Source organism: Canis lupus, chromosome 16 (genome assembly GCF_011100685.1).
Source record: "Canis lupus familiaris isolate Mischka breed German Shepherd chromosome 16, alternate assembly UU_Cfam_GSD_1.0, whole genome shotgun sequence".
Lineage (NCBI taxonomy): Eukaryota > Metazoa > Chordata > Mammalia > Carnivora > Canidae > Canis > Canis lupus.
The window spans coordinates 41523988-41542562 of NC_049237.1; the positions used below are offsets into that span (position 1 = coordinate 41523988).

Below are 18575 nucleotides of genomic sequence, written 5' to 3' on the forward strand. Positions count from 1 at the left end.
TGTCATTCCTCTTCCTTCTCTTATTCCCAGTTCAGCAAAATTTATCAACAGATTTTACCTATTCAAAATATTGATTTAGGAGTGCCTAGTGGCTCAGTCTGTTGAGTATCTAACTCTTGACTTTGGCTCAGGTCATAGTCTTAGGATTGTGAGATCAGGCCCGCAATCAGCAGGGAGTCTGCTTGAGATTCTTTCTCCCTCTCCCCTCCACACTACGTCTAAAATAAATCTTTAAAAGAAAAAAAAATATTGATGCAAATTATAAAAGTGGGTCCTTTACATTCTAGAATGTACTGATGATTAAAAACTATGCAGTTGTAAATGTTATTTATCTCTGTCCAAACTTTCTCCACTAAGTTTCTTCAGATCAAAAGCTTATAACCAAACTCTTTAGAACTTTCAGCAGTGAGTGGTTATTAATGTTAAATTATAGTAACCAGTTACACAATGTCTAAAATGATAAGTGATAAAACTTATTAAATAGACAACCAAATTCTCTAGTTTTTAAGCAGTATTTTTCCTCATCAAAATGTTACATTACTAACTTTGTTATACTAAAAGAATCAGGCTAGTGGTTGGCCCACACTGTCATGGTAATGAAGTCTCTAGAATAGTAATAAAAGGCAGTTATTTTAAACTGCTATATTTTATAACATTTATAATTTAAAATATTATGTCTAATATCTGAATTCTGATGTTAAGAACCAAAGAGTAAATGTTGCTTCTATTTTATTAGGTATTAGACCTATGTTAGAGAAAAGGAATTCTAGAAGTTTCAGCATTTTTTAAATGAGATTCCAGAAAAAGAAACAAGATTATAATAACGATTCAAAATATATCATCTAAGGAAAAGTTAAAGTGATCACTAAACCTGAAAGATTAGCTCAAGCAATCACAAAGCTCCTCAATTAGACACATCTGCCAACCAAAAGGGGTAGGTTTCCACAGTGTACTCTGTTACTGGAAATACTGGTAACAGAGTCACGAGGGAAGGCAATGTCAAATATTTTAGAAAACAAAATCTCTGTCTGGAAGTAAAATAGGAGGAAAGGCTGAGGATAACAGGTGTGAGGGGAGGAGGAGGAGTCAGGGCACTTTTTGAGCAGATGCATGCTATGACAAGGAAGATTTGTACTGATATCTCAGGTGATGGAAGAGGTCAACACTACATAGTGAACAAAACTTTCAGAGTCTAGAACAACTTTTAAAATGGGGAATAATTTTTCTTTTATATCTGTTTGATAAAAGAAATGGCTACTTCCTGTTTCAGCATCTACGGAAACTAGGAGTTGGACTTTTTTTCCCTTTTCATTGCTACATTTTACAATTCTCAAGGACATGTACCATTGCTTGAATTATTTTTTATTTTAAATTGCACTGCTCCCTTATTTTTGGAAAGTGTTTCTTGTGTGTCCTTTATGTTGGATCTCCACAAGGGAAACTTCAGGCAGTGAGAAACACAGCTTCGTCAGAATCGCGGTCCTTGCCACTGTCTTCACTTGGTGCACACTCCCCACCACTTGGAGACCGGCAGCTTAAATCCTCGACCCCAGACTCCTGATCACTGTTGGCTGAGAGATCTGGATCTGAGCTTTTCAAATTGTCTTGGGTTAGGATGAGAGCAGAATCTTCATCACCTTGTGAAGGACTCCTGGATGGAAATGACTTCATATTTCCACTGTAATCCTGGGGAGTGTTGGCTGTGCTGTTGTCTGAGGTAGAAAACCCTGAGTGTTTGCTGGGTTCACTCGGCTTACTTTTCACTTTAGTGTGATTTAACTGGACTTTTTGAATTTTTTTCAGTCTCTAAAAAAAAAAGGAAAAAGGAAAAACCATAAATAATTTAGTATTTATTACTTTCCAGCTGGGTATAATGTGAAAGATTCTCCAAGACTTGGTTTCTTCATCTCTAATTAAGGAAGGTAATACCTGCCTTAGTATATAGGTTTTCTGTAAACTGCAAAACAAAACAAAACAAAACAAAAAACCCTAGGTTCAGCACCCGGCAATCAGGTAATAAACACCTCATTCCTGATTCCTGATTAAAAAAAAAAAATGTACTTTGAGTTCATTGGATGAAATCATTATGTAAAACCTTACAGGTATAGAAAGAAGGATGACTACTAAGTTTTTAAATTAGGATATAAATCACTTACCATAAAACTTCCCCTTCTAAAATCTACAATTCATTGGTTTTAGTATATTCACAAGGTTACACAACAATTCCCTACTACCTAATTCCAAAATACTTTCCTCATCCCAGAACATCCCATATCCTTTAGCAGTTACTCCCCATTCCCCCTTCCCACTGCCCTGGCAACCACTAAGCTACTTCCTATCTCTATGGATTTGCCTGGTCTGGACATCTCCCATAAATGGAATCATACAACATATGTTCTTTGGTGTCTGGCTTCTTTCCCTTAGTCTATGTTCTTGGGCTTCATCCCCAATATAGCTTGTATACAAAACTCCATTCCTTCTTATGATTATTTAATACCACATTGCATGAATATCCACATTTTGTTTATCTCTTCTTCATCAGATGATGGACATTAGGGTTGTTGAAAATACATTTACCAGATTTCATCCTTTGGTGTCACCAAAGGAGGTGTTAAAAGACCAAGTATTGTATACTCATTTCAAAAGCATTCATCTTAAGTTGGTATGTGCAAAGAGCACTGTACTGGGCAGTGTGAATAACAGAGATAAATACAGAGCCAGCCATAAAGAACTTGGAATATGGAGGCAGAGTTCAGATCATGTAAGAATTTGGAAGAGTAAAAATTATTTAAGAGGGCAGATGGGATGGCTAGGGGGAAGATATCCAAGTCAGCTTCAAGAATAATGGAGCATTTTAATAGGTCTGTGAAGGAATTAAACTGGGAGGTGATGGTAAGAGCATTTATGGCAGTAGGGAGGGACAGAAGAAAAAACACAAAAGTAGGAAGATGTCATTGTGTACAAGAAGCAGAAAACAGTTAAATTTGAGCAAGAGGAATAGAGAATAAAGCTGAAAGGATTGATTACTGAATTCTGGGAAGATCCTAAATGCCATGCTGAGGGGTTTTGACTTTATTATAAACGAAAAAAAGCCAAAGTCTTTTTAATTAAGGTTTTTTCTAAGTAATTTTTTCATTTTTAGTATTTCAACAAAAGGAATTTTGGAATAGATTAGAAGAATCCTAAGTTTTTCATAAAGCTTGGGTATCTTTAGGAAGAGGAAATAAAAGTGGCCTAGTGATGTCATGAGTGGACCTAAAATGGCAAAAATTATAGGTTTTTACCAGAGCTCCAGAATCCTAAAATACTGTGCCTCGTTTCAGTTTTCTGAGTGTGTTATTTAATTCAAGGTCTCTGAGCCTTGGTGGCAATTTATAATCATTGTGGTGCTTCAAAGATTCTCGTCAGAATCACTGGGCTTAGAGCCCTGGCAGTACGATTTTTGGTGAGGTGATTTTGATGCACAGTCAAAAACTATTTCTCCAATTATGTAAAATTAAGCCACATCAGCTACCTCTAAGTGATTATCTTTATGGTTGGGGTCCCTGAACCACAATGCATGTCCCCCAAGCCATCATTCTTAGGGATGACCTCCAGGTGACTATCCATTAGGTAAAAGAGTGGACTTTGTTAGAGCTCATCTTGTGGTATTTTGTGAACTTTCATTTAAACATAACCAATATACATATGATCTCAGGAGGGGGGAAAAGGCTTTTCATCTTATTTAAATATTTAGTCTTAATTCATAATTTACGTCAAGACCAGAGGAATTGGTTGCAAATTTTTGAGCATAAGTGAGGCAGAATGAAGCAAAGAATCCAAGTGGTTTTAGTGAGCAAGTAAAACCCGTGGTATCACTGGAAACAAAGTTATATAATTAGCAAAAATATGTATATTATAACCTTTCTGGCCAATTACTGGGAAATTATAAAAGGTCAAAACTAGGCTGTTGCTAAGTTGATCTCAGCTATTACCATTTATAGCCTAATATAATATTATTCTTAAAAGTAGAGAAATTTTTACAAGTACATATATCTGATTTTGTTCCTTCACTCTGAATCCCTTTTTTCATGTACTCTCCAGAAAGAATTCATTTTAGTTCTCTCAAGTAACAATAACAAAATAAAACCTGACCTACAGTAGGAATAACCAACTAGTTCAACAAACCATCTAAGTGAGCCCCAAGCAAGATGTCTAAATGTACTGAGTATGTGGGTTGGGGTTTCCAACATCTGGGTGCTCACCTGATAGGGTTCTGTTTCAGGTACTTTGCTAAAAGTATGAAATGGCTATATTGCTGCGATTCATATATCCTGAGTTATGAGAGACTTTCATGGAACAGTGGTTGTCAAGAAATAAGCACAGAAAGACGAACAAGAACAAGTGTGTCTTACTTCTTCTAGGGCCTCTAGTTCTTCCTCCAGCTGCTGGGTCTCCTCTTTCACTGCCATAAGGTAATCTGTAACAGACTGTCGGGGCTGCAGTCCCTTTTCAAAGCGGTTGTACATCCCGCTCCAAAACCTGCAAAAGATGGTAGAGCTTTAGGATGCCAGTATATCACAATCTGTAAAGTCACCTCCTCAAGTCTTCTAAGGCATCTTTAATGCCACAGTCCCAAAGTCCTAACAGTCAAGAATTACGAGCTCAAAGAAGACACCTATTTAGGTAATGATTTCATATTGATGCTCTATTTTTGTTGGGTCAGTACCCTTTTGGGAGGGTAAATTCATGATGAGTCTACTTATACGTATGGTCCTATATAAGAAGGCATGTATGTTTTTAAAGCAGACTGAAGTAGCACATATTACCATATTCTTTTTTCTATTTTTTGTGTTTTTTTAAGATTTTATTTATTTATTCATGAGAGACATAGAGTAGAGAGAGAAAGGCAGAGGGAGAAGCAGACTCCATGCAGGGAGCCCAACATGGGACTTGATCCCGGGTCTCCAGGATCACGCCCTGGGCTAAAGGCGGCGCCAAACCGCTGAGCCACTGGGCTGCCCCTCTTTTTTCTTTTTAAGAAAATGGCTCTTAATTTTGAAGTAAATTTGGAAAATCGGTGATTATATTAACATTTGGAATCTTTCAGTTACAGATTTGAGGGTTTGGTTTGCTTTTTTTTTTTCTCACAACCACCAAAAATTGACATTTCCATTTGCAATAAGTCTTCCTTTTTTTTTTTTTAATCCTGCACGATTGCAAAGAATAAATATTATCATCACAGGAGTATCTGTTGATCCATGCTTTACTTAGAAAGGAGCAGGGTTTTGATGTCATTCATTGTTTTATCCATAGTGCCTAGAATAGTGCTTGACTCAACATATTTGTTGACTATTACTAACAAATTTGGAGCAATTCAATTGATTATATTGTATCTCAACAGCTCTCAAACTTCTGTTTTACAAGTTTTTGTTTTTGTTTTTAGTGTGACAATTAATGCTATTTACAATTCTAGGGAAATAATTAGATAGAAATAATTAAAAACAAATTGAGGAGGGAAAAAAAACTACAGAAAAGCTATGAAGCACTAAGAGCGTTTTTGGGGATGGGTAGGGAGAAAAAAGCGTTTCTCATTTTATTCTGTAGAAGTTTGTCTTTTTGCTGACCTCTGAGACATCCTTCCACATCATACAACCTCTACATAGAGAAGCCAAAGGATAAAATATAACATATAACCCTAATAGAATCTGTAGGATGCCACCCTGCTCTCCCATCCCAATATGTACAGTCTTAAAATAATTTATTTCCATGGGAAGATAGTTCCTTCCACTAGGCAGAGATTCAGCAGAGAAAGAAGGTAAGCTAAGTCATGATCACTACCTAAATTTGTGGTTTAACTTACAAGACACTTGGTTTATTTGATCCATCATCCTTCCTTTCATCTGTCCATTCTTGCTTCCTTCCTTTCTTCCTCCCTCCCTGTTTTTTGCCTTTAAATAATATTGGGGGGAATCCCTGGGTGGCTCAGCGGTTTGGTGCCTGCCTTTGGCCCAGGGCGTGATCCTGGAGTCCCAGAATCAAGTCCCACGTCAGGATCCTGGCATGGAGCCTGCTTCTCCCTCTGCATGTATCTCTGCTTCTCTCTCTCTCCCTATGTCTATCATGAATAAATAAATAAAATCTTAAAAAATAATAATATTGGAATTTACATTTTTAAAATAGTATTATTATTATAAAACATCAACTTCTAAAGAGAATTCCACATGTAGGAGGAAAGAAGAGGGAGAGGGGACACTGGCAAAAATACCAGATCAGATATTTAAGCAACCTCTGGTGTGTTTTATGTCCAAAAGAAGCCTTGAGGCTCAGTGTTTCATACGCTTTGGCCTCCAGATAACAAACAGTAGCAGAATCTACATATTTTTTTTCATAGCCATACTCAGTAAGATCTAAAGGTTTACATACTTGTACATGAAGTTGCATGGCGTTGTGGGGAGACGAAGTGTTCCCCTGGTCTGACTGTGATCAGCTCTAAATAGAGGATTCATGTAGTCAGCCCGGTTCTTCCACAGGTGAGCCCATAAAGAATATGTTCTTTCTTGAATTCTGTTATAAAGAAAAGAAGCCTGAAAATGACCTTATCTTGGTTCTTAGAAATTGTAGATGTGTAATATTAAAGCTGGAAAAGGACCAATAACTGTTACGTGAATATCTGGGGTGTCCCTGTTTTGTAGCAGGAAAATGTACAGTCGGTGTGTGTCCTCATGATATAGCCGAAGGCACTGTAATAGTCTCAACCTCTCTGCTATCTGTACTGACCTGGGCAAGATGTTTAATTTCTCTGAGTGCAAAATAAAACTATATAATTTGGGGGAAATTTTCCCCAAATGATCACTGACATTTTATTATTTGCCGGGTACTATTTAAATGCTTCACCTGTTTTCTCTCATCCAGTCCTCACTGAACTGTGAGATGTGTCCATTGTACAGATGAGGAAACCAAGGCAAAGAGATTTGAGCAGTTTCTAAAAGTCACATAGTCACAAAGACACATAGTGAGTGGAAGAGCCAGGATTCAAAGCCAAGCAAACACCATTAAAGTGACTGGTCCATCACAGCAAACCACAAAACAGTCTAGGAAAACAGTTGAGCTTGAAGGATGCACTCTGGTACTTTTCATCATTTACCATTTACCCAGAATCACACTTGAAGTTCCTGAGAGAACAGTGGAGTCCATTTTACTTGAACTGATCATTTCCAATATTAAATCTGATATTATTAGACACCACAGTTAAAATCATTGTATGAAAATTTGAAAACTGTTCTCTCATTGTAGTTCCTAAAGCATTTGGCTATTAAGTTTTTGACTTTGCAATTTATTTTATTTTATTATTCATTTATCTTTTGCAATTTATTTTAAATTCTACATTTCATTGATTCTCCCTCTGGATAAAAACAATACAGTTTTAATCTGAATAAAAGAACGGCTTGCGTTTGAAATGTGCTTTCCCAGTTAGATTTGCAGGTCTTACTAAGACAGTATATCCACTGAAGATATCTAACTTTTTTCTTTTAAATGCAAAAATCACATTCTCTGACTCCAGGAAATTTCCTTTCACTATGAGAGCATCAAGTCTACCATTCTGTCTGTAGATATCACTGGGGCAAATGAGCTTGTGTCTATCTTTGTCGGCTGCTGACATTAAACCATTTATGAAGTGATGTCAGAAAAAAAAATAACTTTAAAATGTTGCTATAGATATGTAGCTAAAATAGTCTCCAGAATGTTAAAACGCCATCTGAAATTCTCAATCACAAAATCCTTAGATAAAAATTAAACAACCAAACACTTACTTGAGTTCTTGTCGCTCCTTTTGGCTATTACATAAGAAGTTTCCGAACTGGCAGGAATAAACATGGTGTTGAATGTGAATCAAAAATCTCTCATTGAACTCAAAGGCACAGGGAAATTGTTCCATTAACTGCCAGACACACTCAATGAACTGATCAATAACTGGAGAGATTTCTTTTGGATCACCATCTAGATTGCCATATCTATGAAAAAAATATTAGAGACTTTATAGCAAGTTGGGTTTTTTTTTAAATTATAAAGCTATGAATGCAAAAGCAATCACAAAAGAAACCTCAGTTTTTAAATAAACATATAAACCTGGAGGGCAGAAGTGGAAAAAAATTAACTTCTTTAATTCTACTTTTAAGAGAAGCTTTGAGCTGAAGGTCTGGCTATAGAAGGGACACACAGAAAAGAAAGCATTAGTGCAAAAGGTAAAATTCAAGGGAACTTTCCATGGCAAAAGAACTTTTTTTTGGTTTGTTTGTTTTGAGCATCCTTTAGTTCAAGTTTCAAAAGTACATCAGGATTTTTTAAGTAAATCTTCCACTTTATTTAATTAGCAATTTGGGGAAGTGTGGGAAGAAATATCTAAGCAACATTAGAGGTTTTTGCTTTTGCTCTATTTTGTTGAAAGGGAAGAGGAAGAAAGACATCTTGAAAAAATTGTGGTTTCCCAAGTTTCTCAGGATATTTCTGGAGCAATGTTAAAACCTGTCACATAATTTATTTCCCATCTGGTAATTCCCATATTCCCAGACTCCCATATACCTTTATATCTCCCATCTTTGTTTTTCAAAAGTATTTTAGAATCTCCTTCACATTTGTATTGATTTTTTTTTTTTAATAGGTTTCATGCCCTTCACTGAGCCCAATGCAGGGCTTGAACTCACAACTCTGAGATCAAGACCCAAGCCAAGATGAATCAGATGCTCAACTAAGCCACCCAGGCGCCCCTTCTATTGATTTTTAAATGAAGGCTGCATAGTCTTTACACTATTATGTGCTATTTGTGAATTTTAGAATCCAAAAGAATGATTTGGGTATCATTACATTGAAAATAACAATAGAGAACCTCATCTGCTCAGCAATGGATAACCAACTTTAGGAAGAGAAATGAGTGAATATCACCTTAGGAGTTTTTCCAAGAGTGAAAATATTAGAAACTGTCTGAAAACTTCTTAAAAGTTTGAGTTCCACTCAACTTGGTAGCTTTAAAAATGGTTTCCTCATAAAACAATTATATAGCTAGTCTTTTAGCCATTTCCACATTTTTTCTGTCCATATATCCTCTATCTCAGAGATGCTAACTGCCATAAGATAGTAGAACCCCAACACTGAAAACAATGTGACCTTAAGAAGGTTACTCAAGGGGCACCTGGCTGGCTCAGTCGGTAGAGCATCTGACTTAATCTCAGGGTGGTGATTTCAAGCCCCACGTTGGGCATGGCACCTACTTAGGAAAAAAAAGAAAGAAAGGAAGTTACTTTAAATGTTTGCGGGCTTTAATTTTCTCATTTATAAAACAGAATCATTGTGTTTTCCTGGAAAAATAATTTCAAAAACAATTCTAGAAGACCACAGAAAATGATTAATGCTAAATGCAAAAGTTACACAATTAAATATGGGCAGTTCCATGAATTTAGAATTTACTTTAGGAACACTGAAACAAAAATGTGTATTTAAAATATTAGCATGTTGCCTAAAATTTTAGCTCTAAAAGACTCGATTACCCCAGCATTAAGAGCTTGATTAAACACCTGTCAGGCATTATCAACCCTGTCACCAGAAGGGACACTGGTGGCTCTAGAAACAGTAACTTCTATTTACTGAAAGCTTAGTATGGGTAGGCAAGGAACTAGATTAGTTAGCAATGCCTTGCTATAGCCCTGTGGAACAGGGAGGGTATCCCCATTTCACAGATGGGAGGGAGGCCCAACACTCAGGACAGATGCCCAAGGCCACACAGCTAGTAAATGCCACAGTCTGGGTTTGGGGGCTGAATCTGACTCCAAAACCCAGACCAGCAGCCTTCAGGAACTTTCTGCAGACATCTGAGACAAACTCCAATTTAATTCCCAGTGTGAAAGGTCAAAGAGAAACTGTTCCACAGACATATCACACCTTATAGCTTAGAGTAAGTATCTGCACTTCAAAAATGGAATAATTTAATGAATCAAATGCATATGGTAGGAAAAAAGGAAAAATCGGTTCTCAGCCAATTAATAGCATTCTGTTTCCTGGAGCAATTTAACATTATTTGGTTCTGCTCAACAAATAAATACCAACAGTAATTAGAACTTCGTTTATCTGTGTTACAACATATATAACTAACTTTTTGAATAAGATACACAAAGAAAATAAGGCTGTTTTCCCCCACTCAATTAAAAACTTAAAAAACAGATTTTTTTTTATCCTACACATTCAAATCAACAGATTTTTAAGTTTTTTTTTTACCTGTGGTTAAACTTATGACCAAAGGAAATCCAGTCCTTTTCAATTAATACCTATACAAAAAAGAATATATAAATATCATGGAGAGAAGCAAACAAGGAAAAATAAGAGACCCCAACCATCAATGTTGAAGGATTCAAAGGTTCTTAGAGAAGTCACTCCTCGGGTAGCCTGCAGATAAATGAGCACTCATTGTCCACCCATATAGAGATGCATAGCAGAAGGGTAAAGTTGAAGGTCATCCACAGGAAGGGTAAATGGGAATGGATACATGAAAAGGTAATAGCAGCACCCACTGAGAGCTTTCTAGAAAGCACTGTTCATATTGCTCATATATAATCTCATTTCATTGTGGGACAAGTATGATCACTCTCATTTCTCAGAAGGGAAAACAAAGAAGTTAAATACTAAGATCACACAACTAGGAAGTGGTTGATGCTACCTCATAACCTAGCTCTTTCTACAGCAAAGCCCATCTCAGAAAGTACCAACCTCCTTACAAGAGGTAATAGGAATATTTTCCTGTGATTTTTACCACACATTAGACAAATTCTAAAATGTTGGGGGTTTGGGACATAATGGAGGAGTTTCAACCTGCTTTGGAGTTGGGGTAGCATAGGTTTATAATCTTCAATTGTCTAGATTTTAAAAAGAAATAATATAGACCAATCCCATCACTATCACCAATGCTCTAAAATGGCCAGAGATTTTCCCTTACAAATGTATGGAGTGGTTGAAGTTTGCCCTTGACAATATGTAAACTTAATGGGACAGAATCAAGAACCAATAATGGTAGAGGATGGTGTGAAGGAGTGCCTGAGCCGGAGACCCTCCACTCTCCAAATGGAATGAAGGAATCCAGGGGAGGAGTCTAAAGCTGAGAGATCAATCTGAAGTCTCAGTGCTCTCACAGGTAATTGGAAGTTCCCTGACACAAAAAAAGAAAAAGCCTATAAAGGAAACCTGCCTCTGCCTTTTCTCTCTTGTCCCTAGAGTGTCAACGGGTATTACTTGATGAAGGAGATCTAGCAGTAGAGATATCCCATTCAGGCTCCTCTGTCAGCATCTATCCCTAGCATGGATTCAGGATCCACTGAAGCACTTTCTACCAAACCATGGTGCCAGAGGCAAGAACCAGGTAATCTTCCAGTCACTAGGAAGCCCCTGCCATCATGTTAAGAACAGGGCTCCAGCCTGGCCAGAGATTCACCATCCCAGCAACTACACAGATTCTGCAGGTGGAAGTAACACGTCGCCCCATGATGCACACCTAAAAGGTGAAAATCTAGGAAAGGGTGTACTCATAATTTCAACAAAGAGCACAGAAACAAACTTTCAATACTCTCATCCAGAGTTGTGAAGGACTATCTAAAAAATCAAAGTAGTAAATAAAAAGGTTTTCCTCTCAAGGACTTTGCATGTATAATACAGAAGACTTTTTATCTCCAAATATTTTTTCCTGGAAAGTATTTTCTACTACATGTTTACATGTTACCTCAAGCTTAAGATATTTGTGAGCAAATAATGTATAAAGCTATTTTATATTTTATAAACTATTGAATATATTCTGTATTTGCCCCCAAATTCACATTGAACAGCACCAGTTTGAATTGGTTCCAACATCCCAGAAATTCACTTTTTTATTCCAAGACCAATTTTCTACATTTATTTATTCATCCATTCATCCATTCATTCATTCATGAGAAACACACAGAGAGAGGCAGAGACATAGGCAGAGGGAGAAGCAGCTTCCCTCTGAGGAGACCGATATGGAAGGAACTCTATCCCAAGCCCTCGGGATCACGCTCTGAGCCAAAGGCAGATACTCATCAAGTGAGCCCCAACCTTTTCTCCTTTAATCTTGCTAATCTACTATGAGAAAAATAACAAGGGAAGAGAAAGAAGTTGCCCGAAAGAGAGGTCCATTCTGCTAGAGACCCGGTGTGGGCCGAGTGGCCTGGCAGCCACACTCACCATAAAGCCCTTCAGGGTCCGGTAATGCGGGTCCAGCAGGAGGCTGGCCACTGAGCACACTTGGGCAGTCCTGTCCCAGCCATCTGAACAGTGAACAAGCACGCTTGCCCCTTCCTCTGAAACTGCCTAAAAAACACAGAATCAGCAAAGAGTCAGAAAGAATGGCTACAGAAAGGAAAAATGTCTCATCAGAACCAGTTTTGGTTTTATACCTACAAAAAGAAAAGAGAGGAGAAAAAAAACCAACAACAACAAAAAAAACCAGACAGCTAATTTAGTGTTCACGCGCCATCCATTAGGGTAGAGCCCAAGGAGTGGTTTGGTGCTGGCAACCAAAACTTTTCCAACCTATCATACCCAGGCGCTACCCCCCCAGACCACTACAGCTAAGCACATGTGGTACAACAAAAGCATGCTTCCTGCCCAAACGTGTCCTGGCCCACCTTCTACCCTTCCCTCCCCTCCAGGTTCCCTTAAGAGCTTTCCAATACTGCAATTCTGCAGCTGCTACTGGTCTCAATCATTTCCAAAAAGGGAAAGACACAAAAATTATAAGAAGTACAACTATGAAAGTAGAGATAAAAGGATAGGAGTCAAGTCATGCATCCAGGGGTGGGGGAAGGAAGAGAAAACAAGGTAAAAGTTATAGCAGCAAGTCTCAAAGAAAAGAATTTCTATTTGCTATTGCAAATGCACACACAATTTTTAGCTGAGTATCCTGGCAGGAAATGTAAATTGGGCAACATGGCAGAGATTGCAGCATAGCACTTTGAAGTACCAGAAATTCTGTTTATTCTTATTTATTCATTTTCTGTGTCCCATGCAAGCTCTGTAAGAGAGGAGACTTGATCTGGTTTATTCAGCATTGCATGCTCAGCACCTATAAAAGTGACTGGCACTAAATAAATTCTTGGGAAACAAATGAATTATCTAATAAAGGGGAGCATATCATATCCTCAGAAAAGGCATGGCTGTCTCTAGGTATAAATCTGAGAGGGATTTATAAAAACAACCAACAAAAAACATCGAGAAACAAAATAGACAACACATTCAAACCCTGCTTACATGGAAGTTGCAGCAACGCTGTTCCTGTGGCAGAAGGGAACCTGCCTACCAGGTTTGGAAACCTGACCTGCCCTCATGACAAAGGAGTTGCTGTTTACTAAGATGGAAGCCCGGCCTTGGTCCCTGAGGCGTCACACATTTGGATGTATGCACTCTCCTACAGAAAATTCTTTCCTCCAATTAGGACCAAGCCTAACCAAAGAGAGAACACTCTAAACAATGTTTTATCATTTACTGCTGTGCTAGCATACCATCAGCAGAGCACTGTCCTCTCTTCTGCAAAGTCACATGTTAAGAGGCCAAGCATTGTGGTCTGCAAAGCCAGCTCCCCACTCAGCGAGCCACAGCTTACTTGCGGGGAGGGGGGCAGCCACAGCAGATTGGGAGCAAATGGGATCTCTGTTCTGAAGTCAGAGTCCCCCAGCTGCTCTGCCCTTACTACGTACCTTTGCAATGAAGATTCCTGCATCCATGATGGCCTTAATGTGCCTTAACCAGCCAGAGTTCTCCAGCCCCCACAGAAAGTCACTCATGGAGGGAGACTGAAGCTCACACACTGCAAGATAAATCATGTCATGAAAGCAAAATAATGGCAAGCTCTTACTTTACATACGATCATATTTGCAGGTAGTTTGTTAATGATTCCTTCGTTGTATTTCCTGGAAGAAACTACATCAGGATAAATGACCATACTTACTGAAGTTCTCCTAAACCACTTGAAGTAAGGCACTTCTACGTTCTGTGGTCACAGGGGAGGCTGCATTTGTTCAGCAGTATCATACTTGTAAAGTTTAGACCCCAATATTAATGAAAATCATTGACTGTGACCATCGTAGAGGTCCAGCAGAGAATATCTATCTACCCTTCCAGCAAAGATATTGGCAGTGGACCACTATCTCTGGTGTACGTGAATGAGCGTGCTACAGAGGAAAGTTCTTGTGACGAACCCCAGCGCCTGCCCACTCCGAACTCCGCAGCACTCGACCATGTCAGTTGAGGACCACTGTGAAAACACAGAACTAACCGAAACATCTCAGAAGGAAATGTTCCAACTCCTCTTGCCAACAACCCCCACCAACTGGGAGTAAAAATGAGATCCTGTCCTTCTGAACTGCTGCTCTAACATCAAGTTAGGAGGTTTCCCCTTGAAAAGAAAGGTCATCTGGAATCATAATGATATCTATATTTACACAACTAAGGCGGGTGTGTCAATACTTCTATATTATCACAAGCAATTTCAGCTCCAGAGCTTACTTTTAGTTAACGTAAAGCACAAAAAAGCTTCAGAGCTAGCGTTCTGACTACGTATCAGAAATATTACAATTCCAAAGTGTATGGGTTTTATACGTATGAAGTAGTTTTAAGGAGTCCTCTAAATCAACCAATGACAAATAATGTTCCATGAAAATATCTGTCTGTTGGCTGAAGTACATTTTATTGTACCCTGTGGTGCAGTGACACATGCAGGGAGCATGGAGCCCTTTCTCCCACTCCCAGTGCTGTCAGTACACAGCTGCATAGTCTTGCACAAGTCATTTCAACTTTCTGAGCCTTGGTTTCTTCATGTTTAAAATAGGGAAGGTGTACTAAACCATATCTCAGTGTCCTTCCAACTCCAACCTCCCAGATTCAACTGTGTTAATTTTTTAAAGTACTGCACACTCGGGCGTGCCTGGTTAGCCCACTCAGTTAAGTGTTGGATTCTTGGTTTCAGGCTCAGGCAGTCATCTCAGGGTCATGAGATGGAGCTACCACCACCGGTCCAGCTCTGTGCTCAACCTGTGGAGTCTGTTGTCCCTCTCCCTCTCCCTCTCCCGACTCATGTTTGGGTACTTTCTTCTCTCTAAGTGAAATATTAAAAAAAAAAAAAAAGTATTGCACATTTGGAATAGAGTAACTGTTCATTACAATATTTGTCAGCTGTCCTTTCCTCAAATGTGCCACATAAGAGAAGGTTCACTCTCATTTCCCGCAATCTAAGAGCCACATTAAAAAAAAAAAGAAAGAAAACACACAAGTGATTAAATTCTGAGTCAGAGATGACAGCAATGATGAAGAAAATAACACCAAAATTCCCGGCAAAGGCTCTACTTAACCATGTTATAAAGTAGTTTAGGCAAAATTTCAAACTCTTGCCCAGCTGGAAGCACAGCTCTCCGGGGACCTAATCAGCAGCTAAAGAACTGAGTTCTCTCTGGCCCTGCTCTGACCCCCGAGCATGGTCCCTTTGTCTGGGGTTACGGTGCTGTTCCCTCCGGCCCATATCACCACCTGCACGAGAGCACACCGCCAGTATCGATGATAAAGCACGTGCGGAACAGGACGGGGAAAGGTGCTTTGCTGAAGCTCAGTGAAAAATACACAGACTGATGGATAGAATCGAGCTCTATGGGTCAGCCCCGCCGCCCTGGGCACTCAGCAGTAGGCTATTTCCAAGGTTATGGTCTCCTTGGTCATTAAAATGTGTTATGAAATATTTGAACATATAAAAGATTTTAAAATAATATAATGGACACTCAGACTGGCCACAATCATTTCAGATCTCTTAAAAAAAAAAAAAAAAAAGAAAAGAAAAAAATGTTACAAATAAAGTCCCATGTTCCTATGTCCTCTTGCTCTTCGGCCTAAAGTCTATGAACATTACCAGGCAGGTTTATGCCCCTTCACTATTTACTAGCTGTGTAATCTTGGACATTTAGCCTCTCTGCGCCTCAGTTTCCTTGGCTATATAAAGTGAGGATAATAACAGCCCCTAGAACAAAGAGTTAATCTTATATGTTAGCCCTCATGACTATTAATTATCCTCATTCCCACTTCTAGCCTTGGCAACTTGATCTTTTTATCCAACATTTTATTACTGAGACAGCCATATTATACAACTAGATTTCACGCATTTCACAAGCACATAACACCCCACTCTAAATATATCTCAGATTATGTATCCTTTCCCCTACAGTTGTTAGTTGGTTCTTTTTTTTATTTAAATTCAATTAACATATATTATTAGTTTCAGAGGTAGAGGTAATTCACCAGTCTTACATAACACTCGGTGCTCATCACATCACATGCCCTCCTTAATGTCCGTCCCCCAGTTACCTCCCGTTCCCCCACCCACCTTCCCCTCCAGCAACCCTCAGTTTGTTTCCTATGATTAAGAGTCTCTTATGGTTTGTCTCCCTCTCTGATTTCATCTTGTTTTATTTTTTCCTCCCTCCTATGATCCTCTGTTGTTTCTTAAATTCCACCTATGAATGAAACCATGAGTGATAATTGTCTTTCTCTGATTGACTTATTTCACTCAGCATAATACCCTCTAGTTCTATCCACGTCATCATAAATGGCAAGATTTCCTTTCTTTTTTTTTTGTAGTCATGTCTTCTTTTTCAATATTTATAAACAGTGCTTCAAAAGACATCTGTCTACAATCTCCGGGTGGAGAGTCTCCCTGTGCATGCATTTCAGTAAGTGAAATGGGCTGGGTCAGCGGATCCCACCAGGAATCGCGGAGCCGCTCCAGGAGCTGCTGCATCCTCTCCAGCAGCCTGGGATTAGTCCCTCCTCCCACACCCTACCCAACACCTGCTTCTGCCAGTGCTTTCGGTGGGGCCACTGTTACTTCTCTAAGGTGATTAATGCCAGTTTGTTTTCATGTCTTCTACTGTCTGGATGAATCGGTTTTTTCTGGATTCATTAGGTTCGCTTCCTTGCTTGCGCGTGTGCTTATGTGTGTGCGTGTGCGTGTTGTCTCCGTCTTCCATGGTGGGCTTTCCCCAAGTGTCCGGTGACCTCTGTCCATTTATACGTAAGCGCTGGGTGCACTTGCAGGTCTCTTAGCTGTGGGCTTTGCTGTGTGAGAAGTGGGGGGCCTGAACCCCCAAACTTCAGGTTCGGCAACTGTTCTCTTGGAATGGCTGCAGGCCCCAGGGAGGGATGTTCCGATGTCTGAGTGACTCAGTAAGACCAGATGCCATGTGCTCAGAACAGGGCTGGGAGGTGAACCATGGGGAATCTTCTTCCATTCTCGTTTACGTACTGCCTCCTTTTTTGGCCTGGTATTTCCTGCCCCCTCTTCCAGCTACGCCTGCTGTCTGGGAGCTCAGAGTCTCTCTAGTCAACTTTTCCAGAAAGTTCACTCATCCTCCCTCGTGAAGGTGAGGTAAGAGCCTTCACTGGGCAGCACAGGTGAGGGAGGAGGCTGGGGGTCTAAGGACGAACAGTCAATCAGTTCACCTGTTTCAGAGGAACCTCATGCTTCATTCTGGAGCTTTCAGAGGGTCTGCGGGATTGTCGGGCTTGCTTCGGTGTTTCTCACACCCCCACCATAAATTTCAGCTTCTGTCTCGTCGGTTCACTCACTGTTATTACTCATCCATCTATTTTCCAGCGTTGACATTTTTGTTGCTGCCACATCCTTTCCCGTTATCCCACTGTCTCACTCTTCTGTGTTTTGCTTTTTTTTTTTTTAACCACTTCCTTATCATTTTAGTGGGGGTGCAGGGAGCGGGTGAATACATGCCTCAGTACGCTAAATATAACCGGCAGCAAGGCACGGTCAAATGTGGGGTCTGTGTGAGTCGGAGTTGGAATGGGGATTAAACTGAGCCATTAAAAAAAAAATCCACTTGTGGACGCAGGGTGGTGACCAGGATGCCTGGGCTCCACATGAGGAAAATAAAAATTTATCCTAAGAAAATAAAAAAAAATTGAAAAATTTAATTTTATCCTGAGATGTTGAAATGCTAGGTCGAGTCTTGATATGTGGTTGGGATCCAAAGGTATCTTTTCCTTACATGTGAGATTCCCTAGTTGAGAAATTACCATGTCTGGGCAGCAGCCTCATGATCCCTGGCAGCAGCAAACCAACAACTGCTCAAGAGCAACACTTCCATAATTTTGTGGGATCGCACAGGTTAACTTCACTGAAGATAAGTATAAAAAATTACAACACACCAGAGTACAGTATTCTCAGGTAAGAGCAAAGAGACACAGGAGAAAAGGTACAGGATTAGCACCCCAAGAATATGATACAGTAGAACAGTAATCTGAACCTCGGTTTCATATCACTGAATTGGAGCAGAAGAATGGAAGTCTCCACCAACGAAACACAAAATGCATCGCTTTCCCGACGTGTTTGAGTTCACGCTCCTAGCAGCTGGGGAAAAGCATCATGTTAGCCACCGCGGTGGGGCTGCATGGTTGGTCACCTCGGCTAACTCACAGCCAGGATGCCCACAGTCCCCCTTCCAGGGTCCCAGGTAAGGATCCACCGCAGGCATCTGCAGGATATCTGG

The 18575-nt window shown here is 39.6% G+C and overlaps 1 protein-coding gene across 7 annotated transcripts in view; it reads right to left on the bottom strand.

The window, feature by feature from the left end:
- Positions 1–712: 712 nt before the first annotated feature.
- MTMR7 (myotubularin related protein 7) overlaps positions 713–18575 on the bottom strand; it is a 174043-nt gene continuing 156180 nt past the window's right edge. For all 7 annotated transcript variants that reach the window (XM_038560256.1, XM_038560257.1, XM_038560258.1 and 4 more), the window contains 7 exons: positions 13731–13840; positions 12220–12345; positions 10249–10298; positions 7794–7994; positions 6406–6546; positions 4395–4521; positions 713–1806 (listed from right to left, as the gene is read on the bottom strand). In XM_038560256.1, the coding sequence (XP_038416184.1) occupies positions 1444–1806; positions 4395–4521; positions 6406–6546; positions 7794–7994; positions 10249–10298; positions 12220–12345; positions 13731–13840 (1118 nt within the window). In that variant the 3' untranslated portion in view covers positions 713–1443. The remainder of the gene's footprint in view (positions 1807–4394; positions 4522–6405; positions 6547–7793; positions 7995–10248; positions 10299–12219; positions 12346–13730; positions 13841–18575) is intronic.